This window comes from Podarcis muralis, chromosome 9, assembly GCF_964188315.1.
Source record: "Podarcis muralis chromosome 9, rPodMur119.hap1.1, whole genome shotgun sequence".
Lineage (NCBI taxonomy): Eukaryota > Metazoa > Chordata > Lepidosauria > Squamata > Lacertidae > Podarcis > Podarcis muralis.
Window position 1 is genome coordinate 50,702,145 of NC_135663.1, and position 23,437 is coordinate 50,725,581.

General features: G+C 41.5%; 3 protein-coding genes across 9 annotated transcripts in view; 1 reads left to right on the forward strand and 2 right to left on the reverse strand.

Annotated features, from left to right (window-relative positions):
* Window positions 1–1,799, reverse strand: part of LOC114604050 (uncharacterized) — a 50,145-nt gene extending 48,346 nt beyond the window's left edge. Inside the window, exon 1 of the mRNA XM_077934219.1 lies at window positions 1,319–1,799. Within this exon, the coding sequence (XP_077790345.1) occupies window positions 1,319–1,369 (51 nt within the window). The 5' untranslated portion in view covers window positions 1,370–1,799. The remainder of the gene's footprint in view (window positions 1–1,318) is intronic.
* Window positions 1,800–8,580: 6,781 nt separating this feature from the next.
* Window positions 8,581–14,692, reverse strand: RWDD4 (RWD domain containing 4). 2 transcript variants are annotated; one of them, XM_077934228.1, is made up of 7 exons: window positions 14,529–14,688; window positions 11,985–12,006; window positions 11,109–11,189; window positions 10,269–10,378; window positions 10,032–10,176; window positions 9,460–9,577; window positions 8,581–8,711 (listed from the first exon to the last, which is right to left on the reverse strand). In XM_077934228.1, exons 3-7 carry the CDS (start codon window positions 11,187–11,189, stop codon window positions 8,596–8,598), a joined length of 570 nt encoding a protein of 189 aa, XP_077790354.1. In that variant the 5' UTR covers window positions 11,985–12,006; window positions 14,529–14,688; the 3' UTR covers window positions 8,581–8,595. The 2 variants fall into 2 exon arrangements, with proteins under 2 accessions (XP_077790354.1, XP_077790353.1); XM_077934227.1 differs by lacking the exon at window positions 11,985–12,006 and having other exon boundaries at window positions 14,529–14,692.
* Window positions 14,693–15,011: 319 nt separating this feature from the next.
* TRAPPC11 (trafficking protein particle complex subunit 11) overlaps window positions 15,012–23,437 on the forward strand; it is a 72,359-nt gene continuing 63,933 nt past the window's right edge. For 3 of the 6 annotated variants that reach the window (XR_013394251.1, XM_028744626.2, XM_077934224.1), the window contains exons 1-9: window positions 15,014–15,203; window positions 15,800–16,028; window positions 17,589–17,758; window positions 18,645–18,715; window positions 19,474–19,588; window positions 20,364–20,463; window positions 21,335–21,408; window positions 21,791–21,887; window positions 22,843–22,976. Coding sequence is in view for 4 of the 6 variants with exons in the window: in XM_028744626.2 (XP_028600459.2) it covers window positions 15,825–16,028; window positions 17,589–17,758; window positions 18,645–18,715; window positions 19,474–19,588; window positions 20,364–20,463; window positions 21,335–21,408; window positions 21,791–21,887; window positions 22,843–22,976 (965 nt within the window). In the remaining 2 variants the exon portion in view is untranslated. Of the gene's footprint in view, window positions 15,204–15,319; window positions 15,591–15,799; window positions 16,029–17,588; window positions 17,759–18,644; window positions 18,716–19,473; window positions 19,589–20,363; window positions 20,464–21,334; window positions 21,409–21,790; window positions 21,888–22,842; window positions 22,977–23,437 lie in introns of those variants that run through there. The other 3 variants (XR_003708318.2, XM_028744625.2, XM_077934223.1) reach the window with 3 other exon arrangements.

Sequence of the window (23,437 nt, forward strand, 5' to 3'; positions counted from 1 at the left end):
ACGTAAAGTGTTTGGACCCCACCCCCACCCCTGGAATCCAAAGGAAAGTGTTCAGAAACTTTAGCTGGCTCAGAATGCTGCAACCAGATTATTGAGTGGAGCAGGTTACAGGGAGAATTTTACTCTTTTGTTAAAACAACTTTGCAGGCTACTCGTCCATTTCCGACCACAATTGAAAGTGCTGGTTATGACCTACAAAGCCCTATGTGGTTTGGGCCCAGGCCTTCTGAAAGATTGTATCTCCCTATAAAAGCTTACGCAGATGCCAAGATCCTCAGGTGAGCATCTTCTCTTGATCCCATCAACATAGGACCCATGGTTGGTGGTGACGCAAGAGAGAGCTTTTTCCATTGTCGCTTCCATATTGTGGAATTCCCTCCCAAGAGAAGTTAGACTTGCTCACCTCTTTGTTACCCTTCCCCCTGCAGGCTAAGATCTCCTTATTCAGGCAGGCGTTTGAAAATTAAAGTGCAGATGAGATCACTGGGCTGCTGGCAGGGCAAACTGATACCACCAGATAAGTGAGAAGTGGCTGTGGTGCATGGAGGCTGCCGCATGATCTCACAGGATCTTGCTGAAATCCAGAAGTTGCAGCCGTGCAACTCTGGTTAGCAAGGCCAGAGGCAAGGTCTTGTGTGTGGTACATGTGTCGGGCAGCCGCTTGCTATTTCACCTCAGTCAGCAAAATAGGCTGAGCCTGCTTCTGTGTCTGCATGGGCCTAGGGCACATGCTCATTTTATGCTGGCTTCTAATTGTTTTATATTGACTGTATTGATATGTTCTTAATTGGTCCTGATGCTATTTAATGGTGATTCTGTATTTATTGATTCATAACTTTTGTAAACACCAATATGACTTTGTTGATAAGCAGCATAAAATTGTTGTAAATAAGAAAATATGATATATTACATCTATTCTCCCTTTCTTAATCTCTGAGAATTTAACAGAAAGATTGGGCAGTTTTAAATTGAAATGAAGTTACAGAGGAGGATATGGCCTCTAACAATATAAAAACTAGCATAAAAATTCAACATCAGATTTATTTTGAAGCAACGGTTTAGATAAGTAGATCATAACCTTTCAATATTCATAATGCGTTGAAATCTGCTGACAGTTTTGAGTTGAAAATAACACAAGGGTTAGGTATCTTTCATCTATGCTTTTTAACACTGGGGTTCTTACACAGCCCAGATACCCCCTCCAAAAATGTGAGGGTGAAATACAAAGTTTTACAACAGAAACCAACATAGGAAAACTAGTTTGTAATTTAAAACTAGTTTTAATAAAAGATCTAAGATTTACTCAAAAGGTACTTACTGTATGTAGAGGCTTCTGAGACAAATTTCCTTTTGTGTAAGCTGCCCACATGGTTTCTGCACAGATGTTTAAAGTCAGAAAATGTAGAAAGTCAGCTTAGAGGAAAGTTTTATTTCATTGCCTCTTGGGTATTGGCAGATTGTTTTAGCTCTCTCCTGAGCTAAGAATCAGTTGTACTCCAAAACATATAACCGAACATCTTCTTATGCTTCCTTCCAAAGTTATAATTTTAGTAAGAAGAGAACAGATTTAGTAAGAAGACGGCAGGGCACAAATCTAATTACAGGTACTGCTGCGTAACTGAAAGTATTATCAGCCAATTGCAAACATCATTTCACATTTCCTTCATTTGCCTTTGAGAAGTATAACACGTATTTACAAAATACCCATGACGTAGTAGGATTTTCTCTCCCACAGATGCTTCCAAATAGCAAACAAAAACCCCATCTCTCTTCCCAGCACTATTTTTCTTCTCTGCCTCTTGGCGTATGGAAGTGAGTAAGTTTACTGATTCCCAGGCAGCGCTAACCCATAGCAACATACAGTGGCAAAACCTGTTTGACTTGCCATTCAGATTTTAGCCTCCTTTTAAGAGCTGTTGGCTAGAACAGTCAGCTCCAAAGCCAAATAAAAAAGAGGAAAGAGAAAAACAAGCCAAATAGCTGAACATTATTGTGCTCATAAGAATGTGTTCAGCACTCGATATGAATCTCTACCTTTATTTATTATCTCACTTTATTACAATTACAATCAGCTTAAAACAGATTCCTATACAAATTGTTGAGAAAAATAATTAAGCCAGTGTTGTCTGGAGTTTGTTAGGTGGCTGTTTTTTGCCGGTAGGTAACAATGAACAAATTTATTAATTATACAAAATCAATCGTGCTAGATTGAGCGGCAACAATTGTTTCTCAGTCAGTAGAGTTGAAATGGCTCATCAGGATAGTTGACCCCAGACCACAGCCTGCCTATCACACATGGGACAGCTTCATAGAAGACAATGGTGCAACATGGGACCAACCACACAGAACCACTGTGGAATTATTTCAGTTGGTCTCAAGTTTGAGCAGTTTGGTGAGGATTGTTACAGTTGCCTTACTGGATGAGATAACTAACTCTGTTGAAACCACAACACAGGGCAAATTCAGATAATTGTGTTAGAAGTTATAATTGGAAGCCACTTCTGCCTGCACATTTTTTAAGCGAAAGAACACAGCTGGAAGAGAGGTGGTTTTGCTGCAATATATTCTTAGGCAGCCTCCTGATATTTTGGACTATAAGTCCGCTTACCTTAAATGATACAGCACCTCTTACCTCCACAGTCCGGCAAGGGAAAGGGTAGGCTGGTGTAACCCCAAAATTGGTCCTCGCACCGTCCTGGGAAGTGGGACTACAACTCCCATTAGCCCCAGCCCAGATGGGGTGGGCTATTTTAAGATATTTTAATTACAAGGAAAGTGCAGAAGCAGAGTGTGCCCTACAATGCAACATGCAACTAAAGATCAACCAGTGTGTCTGAAGTATTCAGATATCCTACCTTTCAAGGTTTTCCTTCAAGAGCCTACCAATTCTGACTTCATGTCAAGTGGCGGCAGAAAGGAGACAAGCAATTCCGGTTTGTTTGTTTCCCCCCCAACTGGTCTATTCAGATAAATTGTCATGGTAACTAAATTTCTACTCTGCATAAACTGAGTTTCCTCTCCCTTGGGGAGCTATTGAACAAAAGCACTCTATTTTCCATAGCTGACAGTCTCAAATGTGAGTCCCGTCCCCTCATCAGCAGAAATACAGGTGCTCACGACAAAGATGTTAGATGTTTAATATCTGGATTCCTTTCATAGAAATTACTTTTGTGTGAAAGGCGCAATAATTTATACAGGTATTCACTGCCCTAAAAATTACGTTGCCGAGTGCCTGCATATCCTGTTCATTTTTGTGATGGCTCTAATTACATTTCAAAGAAGTGCAAATATAACATCTATTTGTAGAAAGGCGGGAGTTGTCAAAATATAACTTGGCCTGTGATCCAATCTGTTGATCATGCTATTTAATTTATTTATTTGGGAGGATATGTAGGTTTGGATCCTATATGGATTCCCCAGTGGCAGGGGAGAACACATGGAGCAGGCTAAACTGTTTCTGGAGCAGTCTTTCTCTGCTAAAATTATCCCGCTCTCATCAGTTTTCCTTGTTTGAAATGAAACATTCCACCAGTTTGCTCACATCCTCAACACTAGGACATCCCATGCATTTCTTTTATTCTGTGTGCTACATGCCAACTCACCCACTGTTGCTCTATCTCCCCTTCCCCCTTCCATGACGGCTATGTTCTACCCACATTGTTCGAGGCAGCATGTTACTGGGAATCACAGGTTGGGGGAGCTTTGTTTCCAGTGTTATTTTTCTAGAAAAAGAGGCGCTTACCATGAACGCCTCCCTTGTTCTCTTATAGTGGCAATGGCGCCCACCAGAGAGGTGCTGGAACTGAGTTCTGGTGAGTTCCATCTGGAAAAAACACACCCACACCCAATCCTGTGCTCATGTCCTGCTTGCAGCCTTCCAGTTGGTCACTGTGAGAATGGGTAAAGGTACCCCTGCCCATACGGGCCAGTCGTGTCTGACTCTAGGGTTGCGCGCTCATCTCGCTCAAGAGGCCGGGAGCCAGCGCTGTCCGGAGACACTTCCAGGTCACGTGGCCAGCGTGACTAAGCGGCATCTGGTGAGCCAGCACCAGTGCCGCACATGGAAATGCCGTTTACCTTCCTGCTATAAAGCGGTACCTATTTATCTACTTGCACTTGGGGGTGCTTTCGAACTGCTAGGTGGGCAGGAGCTGGGACCGAACGACGGGAGCTCACCCCGCCGCGGGGATTCGAACTGCCAACCTTGCGATCAGCAAGTCCTAGGTACTGAGGTTTTACCCACAGCGCCACCCGCGTCCCTACAGCGCCACCCGCGTCCCTGCGAGAATGGGATGCTGTGCTAAATAGGCCTCTGGCCTGCTGCAACAGGGCTCTTCATGCGTCTTGTAGCATATTGTTACAGAGACACATAATGCTGCCCAGTCAAATTGAAGCAGGTTGAAGTCACAAAGATTTTGATAGCAGATTGAAATATGTGCTGAACTCTACAGTTGAAGTTTCTGCTTAACTTTGGCCCACCGTATGCACAGGGCCTAAATGCAAATAAACACACAACACAGCAGATAAATATATATTTATTTAAACCCCTCCCTTCCCACAATAAAAATTAGATGGCATTAAGGCATCTTATGCTCTATTACTATTTAAACAGTAAAGAGAACTTTTAGATACAAGACGGCACATCTATGCAAAATTCCGTTTTATCTACCCATTTGGTAGTTATATCCATCTCTTTATTCATTAACATATACAAGAAAACATGACAACTCCTATTTTTCCAAAGGAAGAAAATAACGAACAGAAATAAATGGCACCCAGCATTTAGGGCGGGCACTGTGCTACCTTTTGAGAGGAAAAATACAAACTACCATAAATGCATTTCCAACAGAGAAAATGTACTGTTGGGTTAGTACTAGTTATTTTTTCATCACAGTTTTTCATACAGTGGAATTCTATGCAGGTTTACTCAGAAGTTCTGAGTTCAAAGAAGTGTACTCCCCAGTGTGTTTTGGACTGCAGTCCTATCAGAATTCTAATTACCCATTTTAAAAATAATAATTATCAGAAGTGAAATTATATTTAGCCCATCAACTTTGTGGATGAGTGAGGAACAGTAACTTCATAGATAAAAGGTAAGATTCATTGCTGTCAAATAACAGTGGCTCTGGATTGAATAGGATAGTTTCATTTGTATTGGGAAACAGCTTGGGATGTGTATCTTTCGTTATGCTTATAAAAGAGGTGGGATGATTTGGCTGAAACTGGAGGAACTCAGCAAGTAAGCCTTGTGGATTTCAATATTCCCCCATAATTAATGACCTGACGAGGTCTGTGGCCACTGGAGTATTAGCTAGAGTAACAAAGTGTATCCCAACAATTCACTAGCTTTCTATGCTGCTGCTGTAGTAGTAGTAGTAGTAGTAGTAGTAGTAGTAGTATTTATTGAATTTATATACCACCCACTTACCCTGGTTACGTGCTGATGCAATAATAAATCAAGTAGTAGAAGGGTGTGTACAAGTGGGGCATTGCCTCTGCAGTAGCTACCGGCAATCAACCAAAGGTTTCTGGGGAAAGGTTCATGGCTGGGATGAAAGGAGCTGGCAGAAATGATGGCATTCTGGGGCTTAAATTTATTTTATTTATTCAACCAAATTTGAAAACTGCTTGACTGTAGTAAAACCTCTAAGCAGTTCACCAGAACTATTAAAATTATAAACAAAAACAAAAGTCATTAAACACATTTAAAGTTAATTAAAATCAACTGTAAAAAAGATTAAAACACCTCAACTTCTATGCAAGGCAAGCAAATATTTAAATGGGGCTATTGGCTCATGAACCGTTGACTCCCATTGGCTGTAGTGCTGCCCTGCCTCAAGTATGTCTATACATGCCGCTCTTTTCCAGCCTCTTCTGCTAGGATATTTCATCCAGGGATTGAACTTGCAACCCAATGTCTATGGAGCTTCTGCTATCCCATTCCACCGAGTTGCAGCTCCAAATGCACCTAGTGCATCTAAACATGGTTTGGGGCAGTGATGGCCAAACTTGGCCCTCCAGCTGTTTTTGGACTACAACTCCCATCATCCCTAGCTAACAGGACCAGTGGTCAGGGATGATGGGAACTGTAGTCCCAAAAACAGCTGGAGGGCCAAGTTTGGCCATCACTGGTTGGGGGAAAGGGTGTGTGTCATAGCAAAGGTTGTTGGGTAATTACAAAAGCCACATTGTGTGTCTGACTTGTGCTAATTCCTGTGGCAGGCGGTGACTTCATTCTCTTCTGTCTCACGTTACAGCACTCCATCCTAACAAACTACCAGATAACTCCTGGTGCTTTCTGCTGTGAACTCCCTACCATACTGTTCCTCCTTTCTTGCCCCTGACTTCTCCATTAGCAAAATATATTTTCTCTCCATGGAAGACACCAACATATAAGCTATGTGGAGTGTTCCGACAGTTGTTAGTGTATGATCACTGATCCCAGAGCAAATCTCAAATCTCATTCAAGGGCCCACAATTCTCAGAGCCCAGAGCTCACTAGGATATTGGGTTGCCAATGGAATGGTTCTTCCCTTCTTGTTTGCCCGGCAAAAATATTATTGTTGTAGGCTGTGGATTGGCAGAAGATTTAATCCCTGTCTGAAGGGAGGCCTGATGGTTGTAGTTTCTGCCAACTGCTACCTCCCTACAGCATGGTGAGGTGGAACCATCTCTCTCTAGTTGTACATGGGACACCATGTGTACTGGCTCAATCATATAATGAGTGCATTTGTTCTTTGCCATGGGCTGATAACTGACGCAGGGACTGTACCAATGCAAGGGCATCATTAGTGGCTGGTAGGCAGCTGTAGATTTGCCATGGGAATAAAGTTGATACCTTATCTTTTGTACCTCATGATCCTGTTTTGCTTTCTAGGACTGTGACTATATTACAGCTGGGAAGCTGTGCTAGAGGGAGACCATGGGATTGGGTTGAAAAATGCATTTAAAGAATACCACGGTTCAGGAAGATCCAAAATTTAGCCTGTCATTGTAGATTTCATCTGAAAAGCTGGATCAGTAATGAATAGTATTTGAAATAACACTGAAGAAGCTGTGCAAGAAAGAAATATAAAATAAGACTAGCAGCTAGGGCATTAGATGATTCGCTTTCAGTTTTGCATGATTTAGTACAGGGTCAAAAAGTATAAAAGCAAATTACATATTGTTATATTCAGAGTCCTGATAGTTGACATTGAAATAGAAGGAGACAATCTTCAACCTAATTTCTTTAAAGGCAAACATGTGATATGAAGAAAGTGATTATGGATACCAAAAACATTTCCCTCTAGGTAAGCACACCTTTTCAGATTACAATGTGTGAGGAACTGTCGTTTTATAAAATGTAAATGAAAAAAGAGAGAATATGGCAGTTGATTCCAAACAGTGTTGTAGTAAAAGCTGATGTTTTCCTATATCAGGGTCCTCCTATTCATCATCCTTGGAGCCAGTTTTGCTTAGCTGAAAAAAAGATTAAAATATTCAGTAGCTACCATTTTTCTTGGCCCCAATCTGCAGATTTTCTGTTAACTTTTTTCTTTCTTAAAGGCAGGTATCTGAGACTGGTACTGCTAGTATTTAGAATATCACAAAATTCAGTAACAGGTGTAAAAACCGATTTACTGCCAAAACGAAGAGAGCTGCTTATACAAAAAGTTGCTGAAAGGGTTGGAGAGACATACAGTAAAAAAAGAAACCCCGAGAGTACGGACCTGGGACTATAGCCCTGATCAGAATCTCAGTGCATGGAAACAAAGTATGTCTTGGCCTGAGGCAGTTCATCAGGTGCTTTGTGGCAACCTTAATGAAACTCAGTAGACATGTTTTACCACTTTATTAGACAGCCTGCCTGGACAGCCCTTAAAGTATTGTTTTTTTAATTAACAGTAAACTGCTAAAAAGTTTGATTTGTTGTGATTCTTCTGTGATCGTTCCTTCACACATGCAAACCATCACTTAGCGCTACAGTCAATGGCCTTGTTTGCATATCACTTTAAACCATGAGCTTAGCTGTAGTTTAAAAGTGAATATGAATATGAAGTGTGATGAAGTACAGGGGGGAAATTAGGCATTGGTTTAAAGTGATATTCAAAGCAGGCTAGTATACAACATAATTGCAACAACGGAAGAAGGCAAGCATGCAGGGAGATGGCAGTTCCACATGTGGGCATTGAACTTATTTGTAAACAGTTAACCTGTATTAATCACACATTTACAAACACTGGGAACATCACACAATATTTTGATTTCCACTTTCTTGCATATTCGATATTATATATCACATTTGGTTGAAAAGCTCTAATAATTACTATTCTTTTTATGAAAGTGGTAGGCTGGTTAGCCAGTACTTCTGAATTTGTTTTTAAAAATACATGATTCAATAGGATTTCTTTTCATGTTTAGGATAAGTGCCCTAAAAACTTATCAAAAGGAGAAAGTATCCCAAATAACCTTGGAATTAAAGATATCTCAAAACTAGTACAACAATTCAGGAAGACTGAAATACTTACATGCTACATAAGGACAAGAAGAGAATCCAAATGCCATCCATGTCCAAAATGGTTATCAAAAAGAAGAGAAAGGGAGAGAAACAGATTAGACACTGCTGAAGTCTCTTAAATATATACGTATTAAATAATTTTCAACTGTGATGTATGTTACCTTTATTACATCAACCCAATTCCATCCTCGAGGAAGCTCTCCTTTGTGATCTATTCAAAACACCACAAACAAGCTGTTAATTTTCAAATTTCAGATTTTAACTAACCGCTTTCTGGTTTGCAGCAAACCACAGCTTGCTGCAATATTCAAAATCCAAACTATTATTTGCAGCCACACACTAAATAATTAAATGGGGCTCATAAGGGGAATGGGAAGGAAGGACGATGTGAACACAGGGTTCATTCTCATAGTGCAGGGGTCAGCAATCTTTTTCAGCCGTGGGCCGGTCCACCGTCCCTCAGACCATGTTGTGGGCCGGACTATATATATATATATATTTTTTGGGGGGGGGGGGAATGAACGAATTCCTATGCCCCACAAATAACCCAGAGATGCATTTTAAATAAAAGGACACATTCTACTCATGTAAAAACATGCTGATTCCTGGACCGTCCGTGGGCCGGATTGAGGAGGCGATTGGGCTGCATCCGGCCCCCGGGCCTTAGGTTGCCTATCCCGTCATAGTACCAAACCATGGCTTGATCTTTTTATGGGAGCCAACTCAATAACTACTGAAAGATTAACTGTAGTCACACACACAGATAGAGCTTTAATAAACATTTTATTATTAAAGCACTCAAAAAAGCAAAAGATTAAGCACAAAAATATAAACATAATATACAACATTGGTAAAATCCTGTACTTTGACAAACATTTGTTAAATCTCCTAATTCATACAATAACAAAATGCATCTTTAAAAAAATATAAAAGAAACATATGAACTACACCATACACACCTGTTTTATCTGCTAACTTTCGTTTTTGTGTTTTGGTCAATTGTTCCTTTTTCTCTTTTTTCTTACTAGTTTGTGCTGCATCTGGATGTCCTGTTGAGATGCAGTTGTTCAAAGCTGTCTAAAAAACGTAATTTGTTAATAAGATATTTCTGTAATTTATTGGCACTTTCTCTCATCCTTGGGTTCCCATCTAGTAAAGATCCAACAGCTTTAGATTTTTATCTATACTTTTCTACACTGGAAACTTTGCATTTACTGGCTATGAAAGCTCATTATGAGATAAGTATATTTGTATTGCGACTTATCATAATCCTTGTTGACAATACATGGAGTTTTTTATATTGTAGCCAGTGAACAATATACAATTAAAGGTATGATAATCAGCCATTTTTATTAACAACATCCAGAATACCGATTTGTATCTGAGGCAAACAGTTACTAGTTTACTATAGGAAAGTGAAGCTTTTCTAGAAATGTGAACTTATTCTTGCAGTGGCAGTTTGGCATTGACTTCTTAATATTTCGGGGAAAACCCTAGTATTTTGAGAGATATAAACAAGTTATCAGCTTACCGCAATATTAATGGGTTGGTTTTCCATAAACAGCTCTTTATTATCTTTGGCATATTCAAAAATTGTGTATGTCATAGAGGTACCAAGGTTAACTTCAACTTCTTCCATTAATTTGTTCAATATACCTTGCTTTATGGTGGAGGCTCTAGGAGAAATAATAGAACTTCCTTTTAGGGATAGATGCAAAAGAAGGCTATTCCAGAAGGAATGCCACTTCTTATAATCTGGACTACTTACATAGAGTTATTGAAGAATGCATCCATAGAGATGACTGGAGCAGTTTGAGGGTATGTTTCTGGCCATGATATTTCTATCAGGAAAGCTTTAGGGTCTCCATTTTCACCTATCTGGAAAATATTTATAAAGCATGGCAGTGTAAGAAGAATCCAGAAAATCCCCCCCAAAAATTTTAAACCAATGGAAAAAATACTGAAATATAATTGTATAATTGTTTTATAACAAGGATCCTTCACTGTTGATTTTTATTATTATCATCATCATCCACAGAATTGAGTCTTTAGATAAGATGACTGCAACACTAATTGATACAAATGTAAACTATTACTTCACAGGAATCCATGCAACTGCCATTAGAAAACAATAATAAAAAAAGACATTTGCTCCATAGGTAACTTTCCTCATTCTGAATAAACACAGTATTATTACTGTTTAATTATTAATTCAAATTATTCTTAATTCAAATAATTATTGCTTAATTCAAATGAGATTGCTGGATAACAGCATGAATCTGAGCTCGACTTCACAAATTGCATGCTGCCAACCCTATGAAAATGGATCTGGCTATTGAAGCTTAGAGTTGAATATTCCTTCATTCACAACAAGTGAATATTAGACTAGTGGTGTACTTTTTTCTTTAAAAATTGGTTACCCACTTTTCCTATAAAATAATCCCAAAGCAGAGTACAATAGTTAAATCACAGTAAATGCATGCAATTAATCAAGAAATCAATAAAAAACCCAGTAAAAACTATGACATGCATATATCTTGGAAGAATTGGGACTCAGTTCAAGTCAACACAGATTACTTTTCTGTAATAAAACCTCATGCAAACTCACCCTATATTGAAAGGAAATCGGGCTAAGTTCCCTAAAACACTCATCACCTTCATAAATAGAACGTAATGCTTCTAGCTCCATCTGAAGGAAAGAAAAGAAAATTATTAATATTTTTAAAACCTAAAGAGAACATTTGCACAAATCTTTAAAACACAAAATAATCCTAAGGGTAATGCTGCAGGAAAGGGCCAGAGATACTTAGCCAGTAGTTGTCTTGGTGAACTCCTATTTGCTTCTTAACCATTTAAATTGTGTACAATCTGTTTATGTATTAATATTTGATATTAATTTCATCACCTTCAACCTTAGTTCAAAATATTTTTTAAAAAGAGAACATTAAGTAAAAAGGGGTTTAATACTACTACTACTAATGTGCTGTGGGTTAAATCACAGAGCCTAGGGCTTGCTGATCAGAAGGTTGGCGGTTCAAATCCCCGCGACAGGGTGAGCTCCCATTGCTTGGTCCCAGCTCCTGCCAACCTAGCAGTTCGAAAGCACACAGTGCAAGTAGATAAATAGGTACCGCTCCAGCGGGAAGGTAAATGGCGTTTCCGTGGACTGCTCTGGCTTCACCAGAAGCGGCTTAGTCATGCTGGCCACCTGACCTGGAAGCTATATGCCAGGTCCCCTCAGCCAATAAAGCGAGATGAGCACTGCAACCCAGAGTAATCCGCGACTGGACCTAATGGTCAGGGGTCCCTTTACCTTTACCTTACTAAGGATAACACCAACCTAGCAGAGGTGTATTATGTTGGGTATGAAATAAAAGAAAGACGATAAACAATATGAATACTTTATAGGAACAAATGTTTTCAACTACAGGGATTATTATCCAAAGCGTGCTACAGTCAATGATACAGGTGACTCCTGACTTACATGGGGGTTAGGTTCTGGCCACCTGCAAGCATAAATGAAATGTGTGTTAAGTGGGGAAGCACTTTGCTGCGCTTCAAGCTTGCAAGGAGACCCGCCCCAAAGAGGATGTCCCCTTTGGGCTCTGGGGAGGGTCTCCTCATGAGCTGAAGGCGCAACAGGGCTTTATTGAGGCACTTCAGGTCTTTCCCCCTAATTCTGGTTTCCAGTGGCATGCATATGCGCAGTCACACATCACTTGAATACACATAACTGGGGTGGGTGCCTGTACTTTTTCAAATAGCCTGGACAGAACCAAAAGCCCTATTTTATTTTGCATGTGCTTTTTTTAAAAATAAAAGCAGTTATGATTGATTTTCACTGTTTTGTACAAGACCTTAAAACGCATACATGTAGAAAGATTGTAGCAGTATTCTGTGCATGGTACTCTCTATACAGTGGTACCTCGGTTTACAAACTTAATCCATTCCGGAAGTCCGTTCTTAAACTGAAACCATTCTTAAACTGAGGTGCGCTTTCCCTAATGAGGGCTCCCGCCGCCAGTGCCCTTCAACCGTTCAGATTCCGTTCTTAAACCAAGGTAAAGTTCGCAAACCGGGACACTACTTCTGGTTTTGCAGAGTACGTAAACCGAATAGTTCGTAAACAGGGCTGTTCTTAAAGTGAGGTACCACTGTAACTTTTTGATCCCCCCACTTATGGACAATAGTGCCTTGTGTCATATTTCAAGCTACAGTACTTTGAAAGTCTCCCCTGTGTCCCTTGCTTCACAACCCATTTACTATGTGGCCTGGGAGACTGCTGTTTTGAGAAACAGAAGCCCAAAGTTCCATTAGGCATATGCTCTCTAATGCAGTTCTTTAAATCCAAGGCAAAGTTAAGAAAAGAAAACATGAAAATACATATTCTATACAACAGATAAATTTGGATATTTGTATTTATCTATAGAATTCATAGAATTATTCGATATGAAGAATACAACAAAAATTATGATCCAAATCCAATGTTTACATCTTGTTGGAACTGAGTATATAATGAACACATAACTATCGGGTTTTCTACTGTGTAGCAAAAGTAAAGATGGTAGGTTGTCTTTGTGAATGTAGATGTGGGGTCTGTGTGTCTGGTCTGTGTGTGCGCACTCTACCACCAAGCTATGCTCCCTTCCGGCTTTCAATCAGGGCAGAGGTTTTCAACTGTTTTGAGTCCACAGCTCCCTTGAGCAACTACATTCTTTCAGCGGTACCCCTGTGGGGCTCAGAAGCCCAGTTATGTCACACCTTGCCTGCAGAGCAGGCAGACTCTCACCTTTTTGAACATCCTCCTTTGTGGGGTGTTCCCTCAGCCTCCTTTCCCCTCTCCTTGGGAGTCCTCTGGGCAGCCAATACTGCCGTCCCTGGTCTCTGAGCTGCCCCCCCCCCCGTCCCAAAGAAAGGTGCCTCCACACACTGCCCCATAGGGGCCTGGGACTTGTCTGTCCATTCCCAACAGCAAGGGCTGGTGGACTGGCTGGCTGGTCTCCCTCACCCGCTTGCTTGCTTACTCTGAGGCTGCTTCAGCTCCTGGCAACCAGCACCCCCTGACCAGCCCCAGAGGCAGCATTCGCCTGCGGAGCTTGTAGCCACGTCTGCCACAACTAACAGCTGTGCAAGCCTTTGGGAGGTTGAGATGAAAGAGGGCATCAGAGGATGAGGGAAGGAAAGAGGGACAGATGCCAGTGTTGCACCCATGACCATCATTCAAGGCACTCCAGGGTGCCACGCCACACTGGTTGAAAAACCACTGAATCAGGGTATTGCCTACTTGGTGTTAACAACTATAGTGAGTAAATTACCAAAATTATTGTGAGGTTTTACTAACTTCTGTAATGTAGGGGTGGGCCTATGGGATTCAGTTTGTTTTTTTTCCACTAAGACTCAGAACCACCAAACAGAAGGAGGTGCAAAACAGTGGTTTAGCAAGGCAAGTCTGTTCAGAATTAAGGAACAGGATGTCTCTGCACATAAGCTCTGCTCTAGCACATGAGATTTGGATTTGAACCAAGCTCGCAAGACCCTTCAGCAAAGATGCCCACTCTTGCAACCCATCTCCCCCCCCCCCCCCGCAGCCTAATTCTTCCTATTGACACTTCAGAGTCAGGTAATCTTCCGGATCTTCTGCAAATTACCTAGATATCCAGCAGCGGGTGCTAGTCTAAATTCTGCCCACCTCTGCTCTGTTCATAGAATTGGAGAGTTGGAAGGGACCACAAGGATCATCTAGTGCAACCCCCTGCCAGGGAGGAAAATGCAACTGTGTCATATGGGGATCGAAATTGCAACCTCTGCATTATCAGCACCGTTGCTCGAAGCAACTGAGCTATGCCCCATGTTGCCTGTACAAGCTTTTGGCTGCGGCAGGCAGAAGCTCAACAGGGGCAGCGCCTGCCCCGAGAGGCAGAGCGGGGGGTGAGGGGGGAGAACTTCGCCTGTTGATTCTCTACTTGTGCAGCGGGTGAAACTCTGCCCTTCTCCCCATCATCACCAAAACCTTTCAAGCCTCACTCACCTCCTGGTCTTCGTTCGCCGTCATGGCGCGACACCGGAGGAAACAGGAGCCCCCCCCCCAACCAACTCCTTTCACTGCCCACCGTCCCTCCTCCCAGGTGATCGCGACGCCCTCCTCTCCGCCAGGGCGAGATCCACGCAGCCCGGACTGATCCCGATAGCCGCCTACCCGTGCGCGTGCGCCGAAAATGACAAGGGGAGGCGGGGTCACGGCACCCGCGTCCTCACCGGCCTTCCTATTGGACGCGGGGGTCCACCCTTCCGCGTCTTGTTCCCGGCTGGCTATTGGCCACAGGCTCTTTCAGACTCGCCCTCTGGCTCGCTTGGGTTCCCTTACGCCAGTCCGGCCTCTTTCCTGGTCCTCATTGGCTCTTCGTCGAGCTCTAACGCCGCCCGCGCTCCAATGGTTTCGTCCCTTGATGAGTCTTGGCGCTCATTGGCCAGCTGGAGACGTCGCTCTCAGCTGGTTTCGCACCCCCACTCCCAACCCCCGGCTTGTTTGCTGGGCTCCTCAGTCAGGCCTTGGGCTGCTGCCGCTGCTGCTTGTGGACCTTTTTACCTACTTTCCTCCGTGGTTCGGTCGGGCCTTTCCCATGGACTGCGCCGGTGGAAGTTGAGCGGGGCCGCCTGTGGCGCTGAGGGGGAGCTGCTTCTTCCTCACCGTGCAGCGGCGCAGGTGCGGGTGAAGCGGGGCCGCGCGGGGCGTGGTGGGCTGCGAGGGGAAGAGGACGCGGGAGGGTCAGGCGCTGTCAGCTGTCGGGAGCGCCATGACTGGCTCCGGGAGGGGCCGCGGAGGGAAAGCGCCGGCCAGCGGCCTCGGGCGAGCAGGGACACCGCCGAGAAGCTCGGGGAAAGTTGGGCAAAACCTTTTAGGAAGCCGCTTGGTCATTCATGGCTAAGCCACAAATTTATTTCAGGCTGCGGAGTTTGCAAAGCTAAGCAGGGTCCGGTATGGTTTCAGATTGGATGGGGAACCGCGTGTTGAGGTTCCTGTGTTGGACTGGGTGACCCTTGGAGTTTTTCCCAACTCTACAATTCTATGATTCCATATACTGCTATCAAGGTGGGGAAAGGTGTGCCTCTTTCAATCCTAAGATTTCATTTACTATTGCATGTCGTATCAGCTTGCATTTGGGAAGAATTTAGTCAGAGGTATTTTTATTTTTTTTAGCAGAGGTTTTTCTTTCTCTTTGACTATCGGTGTCCCAGAATAACAATAAATGTGTCTGAGTGACAGACCACTTCACTGAAAATGTATACTTACTGTTTCAGATTTCCCTGCAAACCAACCCTAACGATGAGCCCTTCGCAATGGGACTTTCCTGTGGAACTATGCTGCCGTCCTATGGCCTTCGTTACACTCACGGGTTTGGATGTAGTGTATAATGCTGTTCATCGGGCAGTTTGGGACGCCTTTTGTGCAAACAGGAGAGCGGACAGAGTACCAATTTCTTTCAAAGTACTCCCTGGGGATCATGAATATCCTAAATGTAGGACAAAGGTATTGCTTTTTGTTTTATGTTTGGAAGTAAAGGATTATGTCTTGATTGTAAAATATATTTAATATGAATTACTTGCTGTTTGCAGTGATTCTTGTAATTCTTTGTATAATCAGTTTTCCACTTGAAGGTTAATTGAATGCTGGAATCAGCATAGCTAAAGGGATACTTTCAAAAGGAAGCATATAATTGTAGCTTAAATCTAAAAACTGAGTTATTATATAGGTTAGAAGCCTTATTCTGTATGTGACACAAGCCAAAGCATGCTTTGCAACTCTACTTGAGACTATTTTAGGAATAAATTGACAGTTCTCACAATGGAGGGATTTAGAAAGTGGAGTCACCCAAGAATCCATATTGAGACTTCTGTTTTTAACCTGTCCATTCATAGTCTGAGTTAGGGGTGAACAGTGGGGGGGGGGGAGATTGTGACGCGCTCCAAAATATTCTTTCCAGACTGGGTGAATGGGCAATAAAATGGCGAAAGCAATTCACTGTAAGTGAGTATAAAGTGATATACACTGAGGGACGGGAAGTCCTGATTTCTTATATATGCTAGTTGGGTCTTACCTGACTGACCTGGAGCAAAGTCTTGGGGTTTTAGTGGATAGCTCTATGAAGATGTTGTTTCATTGTGCAGTAGCTGTTAAAACGGGAATATCACGTTAGGAATCCTTAGGAAACAGATTGGAAAATAAACCAGTATTATAATACCATTGTACAAATCTTTATTGAGGCCACACTTGGAACGCTATCTACAGTTCTGGTCCCTTCACCTCAAGAAGGAAATTGTAGAGTTGCAAAACAATTTGGAAAAGTGCTACCAAAATGATCAAGGGGTTTGAGCAATTCCCCTGTGAGGAAAAGTTACAACAATTGTGCCTTTCTAATTTAGGGGGGAAATGGGAATGATAGAGGTGTATAAGATTATGCATGGTGCAGAGAACGTGGATTGGGAGAATCTCCCTCCTTTATGATACTAGAATCCAGGACCTTGGAAGATTCAGAATGGGCAAAAGAAAGTGCTTCGCTCAAATGCATAGGAATATGTTCCCCCAAGATGTGATGGGCACCAATTTTAAAGAGAGATTAGGCAAATTCATGGAGGATAGGACTATCATCATCTTCTGGCCATAATGCCTATTCTCTGCCACCAAAGTCGGAATCTTTTAATATCAGGTGCTGGAAGGTGTAAGTGGGTAGAACACAGTTGTGTTCATGTCCTGTTTGCAAGGCTTCCCATAGGCATCTGGTTGGCCATTGTGAGAACAAGATGCTAGAGTAGATTGTGATTCTTGCTTTCTTACAATGAAGCATGTTTACGTAGAAAGTCCTCCTAAGTATTATGAAACTTTCCCCCAAGTATATTCTGCTCTAGGCAGGAAGGTTGGTGATTAGTGTAGAGAAGAGAAAGGTTTAATCCTTTATTGTACTTCTGGTGGCCATGATTGAGAAGGACATGGGATAAAGCAGAATGTTTAAGTCCTGGCGTAAATATATCAGTCACCCAAACTTGTGTAAGAACAGAGAGAGCAGCTTACCTTGTTTGTCAATGCTTGCAGAGAACAACGTATGAATGGTACATTCCAAAAGGAATCTTGAAGACTGGTTGGATGAACAAACATCTGAACTTGGTCCCTGCACTTGTTGTGGTGTTTTATGAACTGGACTGGGATGAGCCACAGTGGAAAGAAAAGCAGTCAGAGTGTGCTACTAGAGTTGAAATTGTCAGGTATAATTTCAAAAGATTTATTAGGTATTAGCTTAGTAATGGCTTAATGCAAACATATTTGGGGAAAAGTCATCATTCACAAGCTCCTTTCTTCCTCTTTCAAGAAAGATAAGCCGGGTGAAGTCATTGGGGCTTACTTCTGAGTGTAGAATTGCACTGTAACTTACACATGTAAGGATGCTTTTACAACAGAAGTACAACCATAGGCTGGATTTAACTTACCCTAATGAGTTCCACTAGTGCAGTGGTTCCCAAACTGTGCTCCGTGGAGCACTTGGTCTCCCCGAAGCATCTCCAAGTGCTTAGCAAATAAATAAACACACGCCTTTGGCATAAAGGCAACAGTAGTACTCCATGACGAATTTCTCTCCTGAAAAGTGCTCTGCAACTGAAAAAGTTTGGGAACTAGAGGAAGCCAGTGCACGGACCTCTGCAAGGACAACAGGGTTTTCTCTTTTCTCTTCCCCCTGCCTCCCCCCACCCAGTTGGTGAGATGAAAGGGGGCATCATTCTGACTGGCAAGCTGAAATGCTTGTGCTGACAGAATGATTGCTGTTGTACTATGTTGAATTCATCCCTATGTTTGAAATGCTACTTTTTAAAAAAGCACACATACCATCGTAGTTTACACCTTTGGGAAATCTAACATAAGTGGAAAGAGAGAAAGCCTGCTGCTGAGTTCTATTGCTTTCTTTAAAACAAAAACAGAAAGCCTCCTTTTAGTTAAGATTGTACTAAATGTTTGGTTTGACTTCACCCCCAGAGGCACACTCCATTGTCCCTTGAGACAGGGAACATTTATTACTAAACGTATTTTGCAGTATGTATGGTCTAAAGGCTTGCATGCTTACCACCCTCAGTTTGATGTTATTTATTGTTCTTACAGGCAGAGTTTGCAGGGAAGAAACACAAAAGTTGCTGTGGTTTTGATTCAGAAGAAAACACCGTTACCTCCAGGTGAAGTACAATTGAAAGCTAAAATGATCAGATTTGAAATAAATGAACACAGTAAACTGAAGTTGTGAAATACACCTGTTTTTCAATAGAAGGCAGAAATGTGTGCCATAAAGAAAGTGGGGAAAGACTTTGTATTACTATAGGTTGAAAGTTTTTCAGTAGCAGTTATTTTATTTATTTCTAAACATTTTCATATACCCTGTATCATAGAAATATATCACAGCGGTTTACAACAGTATCAAAACACACAATAAAATAAAAACAAGTTAAAAGCAAAAGAATTAAAAGCATACTGTATATCTGTCTTAACCCTTGGCTGGAGACAGATGACAGCTGAGACTGGTTTGAAAGCCTTTTATGGGGTGTATAGTCATATCCCACTTTTCTCTCTGGTGATCAGGTTTTCTAGGTTCCTTTTTATTTGTGTTAAAAGCCTTTCACGCTGTCCTTACGGTGCAGGTTGACGTTCTTTTAGGAATCTAGTGCACCACAGGTTTGGATATATTGTAATCAACTGCAACAGCAGTGTTGTTCCTGTAGGTCTCACGGTCTTTGTCTTTTCTTCCAGCTCAGAAAAAAATTAACTCCACACTTGGTTCAAAGGGGAACCATTCATTTTATATGTTGTAGCGCACAATGAACTCATTTGCATGTCATGTAAACTATGGTTAATAGTGTACCGTGAATGTGACAATCTGTCGCCCTTTGTCAGATTTTCAGAAAGTAGATGGTTCAGCATTTTTAAAATTTTATTTTAGGAGAAGACGTTATTGCTTCTGAAAGGGCAGCAGCTTTATGCAATGCTTGTGACCTCTCTGGAAAGTCACTGTTCGTTTTGCCACATACTGATCACCTTGTAGGTTATATTATAAGGTAAGTAAATTATGTGAGAGGCAGGCTTTTCTTTAGTTATTTTTTTACCATGGCCGAAATCATCCTCGTGCTTGCTTGAGAGTCACATTGCACTCAGTGGAACTTGCTTCTGAGCAGTGGTGACTGGTACCTATTGAGACTGGTGGGGAAGAAGGCAGGGAACCCAACAGCAGATGGAGCCAGAGGCAATGAAACGCAGAGCAAATGCATTTTAGTTTTGTCCGCATCCTCCCTGCTGAGTTCTGCAAGGGCAACACTGAGACTAAGGAGGAAGAAACTGTCAAGCAATGCTACCTTGTGGACTGGTTGCAGTTGAAAAGACAGGCAAGTGAGGGTGGCTGAGGGCAGACTGAGTTTGGTGAGGTAGTGCCCAGTTTGCCCTGATAGAACAGCCTCTGCTGCTTCTGAGCAGTTATAAGGTCAGGCTGTGCATATGGCTAGTTTTTAGAAAATAAGCATTTTTAAAACCTCTCCACAATTTAACACATTTTCTTTCATGTGTATTAAATCTCCACCAAGTGTGTTTACATCGACATTTTATGGAACTCTTGAATACACCCATTACCTACATGTTATGTATTTCTGTTGAAACGTAATGAATCCACCACCATTTTATTTCTGGAAAAGCTGTGTGCTCCTGTTCCCTGCTGCTGATATACATAAGCTTTAAGATTTATGGGGGTGAACGTGTTTGAAGCAAGGCAGATAGTTATTGATACAGTGATGTATTAAGACTCTTACTTCATTTTTAAGCAGTTGACCTTTTCTTTCATAGGTTAGAGAATGCCTTCTATGAACATGCACAGACATACTACTATACAGAAATCCGCAGGGTGAAATCTCATAAAGAATACCTGAACAAAACAACACATCAGGTATAACTAGCAACTTTATTAAACTAGTTGGGCTACCAGTGCTGAAGAACTTAGAAGCACCATTGCTGCAAATCCTGTTTTTATTGGTAGTTTTAAGAATATTTTATTTATAAACAAGTTTATTTTAGAAATATTGTTATTTATTTATTTCTTAAAGGTAAAGGTACCCCTGCCCGTACAGGCCAGTCTTGCCAGACTCTAGGGTTGTGCGCCCATCTCACTCAAGAGGCCAGGGGCCAGCGCTGTCCGGAGACACTTCCGGGTCACGTGGCCAGCGTGACATCGCTGCTCTGGCGAGCCAGAGCCGCACACGGAAACGCCGTTTACCTTCCCGCTAGTAAGCGGTCCCTATTTATCTACTTGCACCCGGGGGTGCTTTCGAACTGCTAGGTTGGCAGGCGCTGGGACCGAACAACAGGAGCGCACCCCGCCGCGGGGATTCGAACCGCCGACCTTTCGATCAGCAAGCCCTAGGCGCTGAGGCTTTTACCCACAGCGCCACCCGCATCCCATTTATTTCTTACTCTTCTACTAAAAGTATGCAGTGGCATATACCATAATGTTACAACCATATGTTCTATAAGAATACAGACCATTTCTAAAATCATACCAGAATGCAAAACAAATCAAAATGCAACTTTAGCAGTAGCAAGAATAAAGCAAGTTATATGTTAAAACCAGCATTAATAACACTAGGTGTTACACATTTAAAAGCAAGCCAAATCAGTATCCTTAATTTATGATGGAATAAATTGATTTGGTATTCTTAGAGTTTGGTATTAATCTGCATTAGTGTTGCCTAAAGTGACATGCTGATGGCTTTAAAACTAATACCACCTTTTAAAAATATTGTACGTTGGTTGTGTTGCAGCTTCTGTTTGTTAGACACCAGTTCAAAATAGGATTCTTCAGTGAATTGAAGCAAGACACACAGAATGCTCTAAAGTAAGTACTTGTATGCAGAGGCTGGAATCATGGGACCCTCCCACCTCCCCCAGTCTAGAAAGAGAGGCATATGTTCCATTTGTGGGTGGGATGGGAGACAAAGGAGTGGAGAGCACCTTTCTACTGCCATTCTTAAAACAATTTATTGCCATTCTCCATGAGTATATATGCACTGCAGCATTTTATGAAGAATATTTAATATATTTCCTCTCAAGTAATTTTACTCAAGAGGAGAGGCAACAGTAAACCCCTTTAATTCCAAAAGGACTCTGGGCCTCGCTGTTGTGGTCCAAAAAAAAAGAAAGAAAAGCAATACATTTGGGGCTCACTAATTTATTCTACAACAAGTGAACAACTTCTAACTTTAACATTTCTTACTTAGAAATTACAGAACCGCATATAATCTTGTACATGAACTGAGAGCTCATGAAACAAACATATTGGAAATCAAGACTATGGCAGGATTTATAAACTACAAGGTAATGACTATTGATTCAACTTAGGACATTTTGTAGCAGAAGTTCCTGTTCTGAGTGATTTAAGGACAAGGAACACTTCTTAGTTGAATATCCTGAATGGATGTGAGGAGGCAGTATAGGCAGAATGAGTAAGGTAAAGCAATGTTCCTACAGACCTTAATGACCTTTCTTCATGCTCTTTGTATAAAGTATAGAGGCATAGTGTAATTGGTCCTCAACATAGTCATTAAAAGTTATATCTAGTAAATGGACAGAGGGCGGGTACGTTGGGTCATGAAGGATGGCACTGAAATTGCAGAGGGTACAGTTTATGCAATGATGAATAAGTAACAAGACCAGAAATCATAATCCTTTCTTAAATTATTGCCCATGGTTTTGTGTTATCCTGGAGGCTAGAAACGCTAAAAATAGTGAAATCTTTTATTTATTTATTTATTTATTTATTTGATTATATTGAATGCTTCTATACTGAATCACATGAAGTATATGGATTAAAACATCTTTCTACTTTTAACTTTTAAGTTCCATCCCCCCATTCAACTTATTCTTCTTGCAGATTCAAGTAATTGAAAAGTTTTGGTAGAGTATTCATCCCAAGTTTTCATGTTAACATTGGAAAGCTTCTGTGAGAACAGCATTCTCCTATAAATGCAGATAGGTTTCTCCTCATCAAATTCTTTCTGAGGGGGAGCCTGTTGCCCAATGCTGTCCTTGGCATCTTTGCAATGATTTGAGGTTACTTCCTGTGAATAACTGGAATTTGTGCTTCTTTTCATTTTGACTGTCTATGGGAAAAAATGAAATCGTCTGACAGGGCAGAGAGGAACATAGTTAATATACAACTAACGTGTGTTGTACTGTTACTGTTCACCTACAACAACTGTATTCTGTTGTCAATCTGGTATACCATTGAAACATATTTTAATCAAAGTGTTCTAATTTCAAATCTTTTCAGATTTGTCGCCTTTGTTTTCAACATAATACACCGCTGGATGCAATTGCACAGTTCAGAAAACACATAGATTTGTGCAAGAAAAAAATAGGGAGTGCTGAATTGGCTTTTGAGCATGCTGCCTGGATGTCAAAACAGTATGTTTTTACTTAGTAATTTTACTGCTGTGATTAGTGAATAGGTGAGCTTATTCAAGCTGCACAGTGTTACTTTTGGTTTGCAAGTTATTACATAAACCTTATGACATTCCACATCAGTTATAGCTGTAGCTCTAGGAGGAAGGTTGCCATTATACCCATTAGACAAATGAAGAACCTGAGGCTAAAATGACTTGCCTCAAGCTACTGGGATGTGAACCAAAGTGACTGGTGCAAGCCTCAAATTCTTTTGTGCTTGTTACCTAGATCTCAGTGTTTTTCTGTTCCAGACATGTTTCAGAGAAGAAATGGGGAACATGTTCAGGGCTACACTAGAAATAAATATATAGTGAGTCAGAGAATGTCCACCAACTTGCATATTCTGTTAACAAGTAACCATCTGCATGCACCTATCGTACATGTAGTAGATAGTAAGCATTGCAGATGTTAATCACATGCAT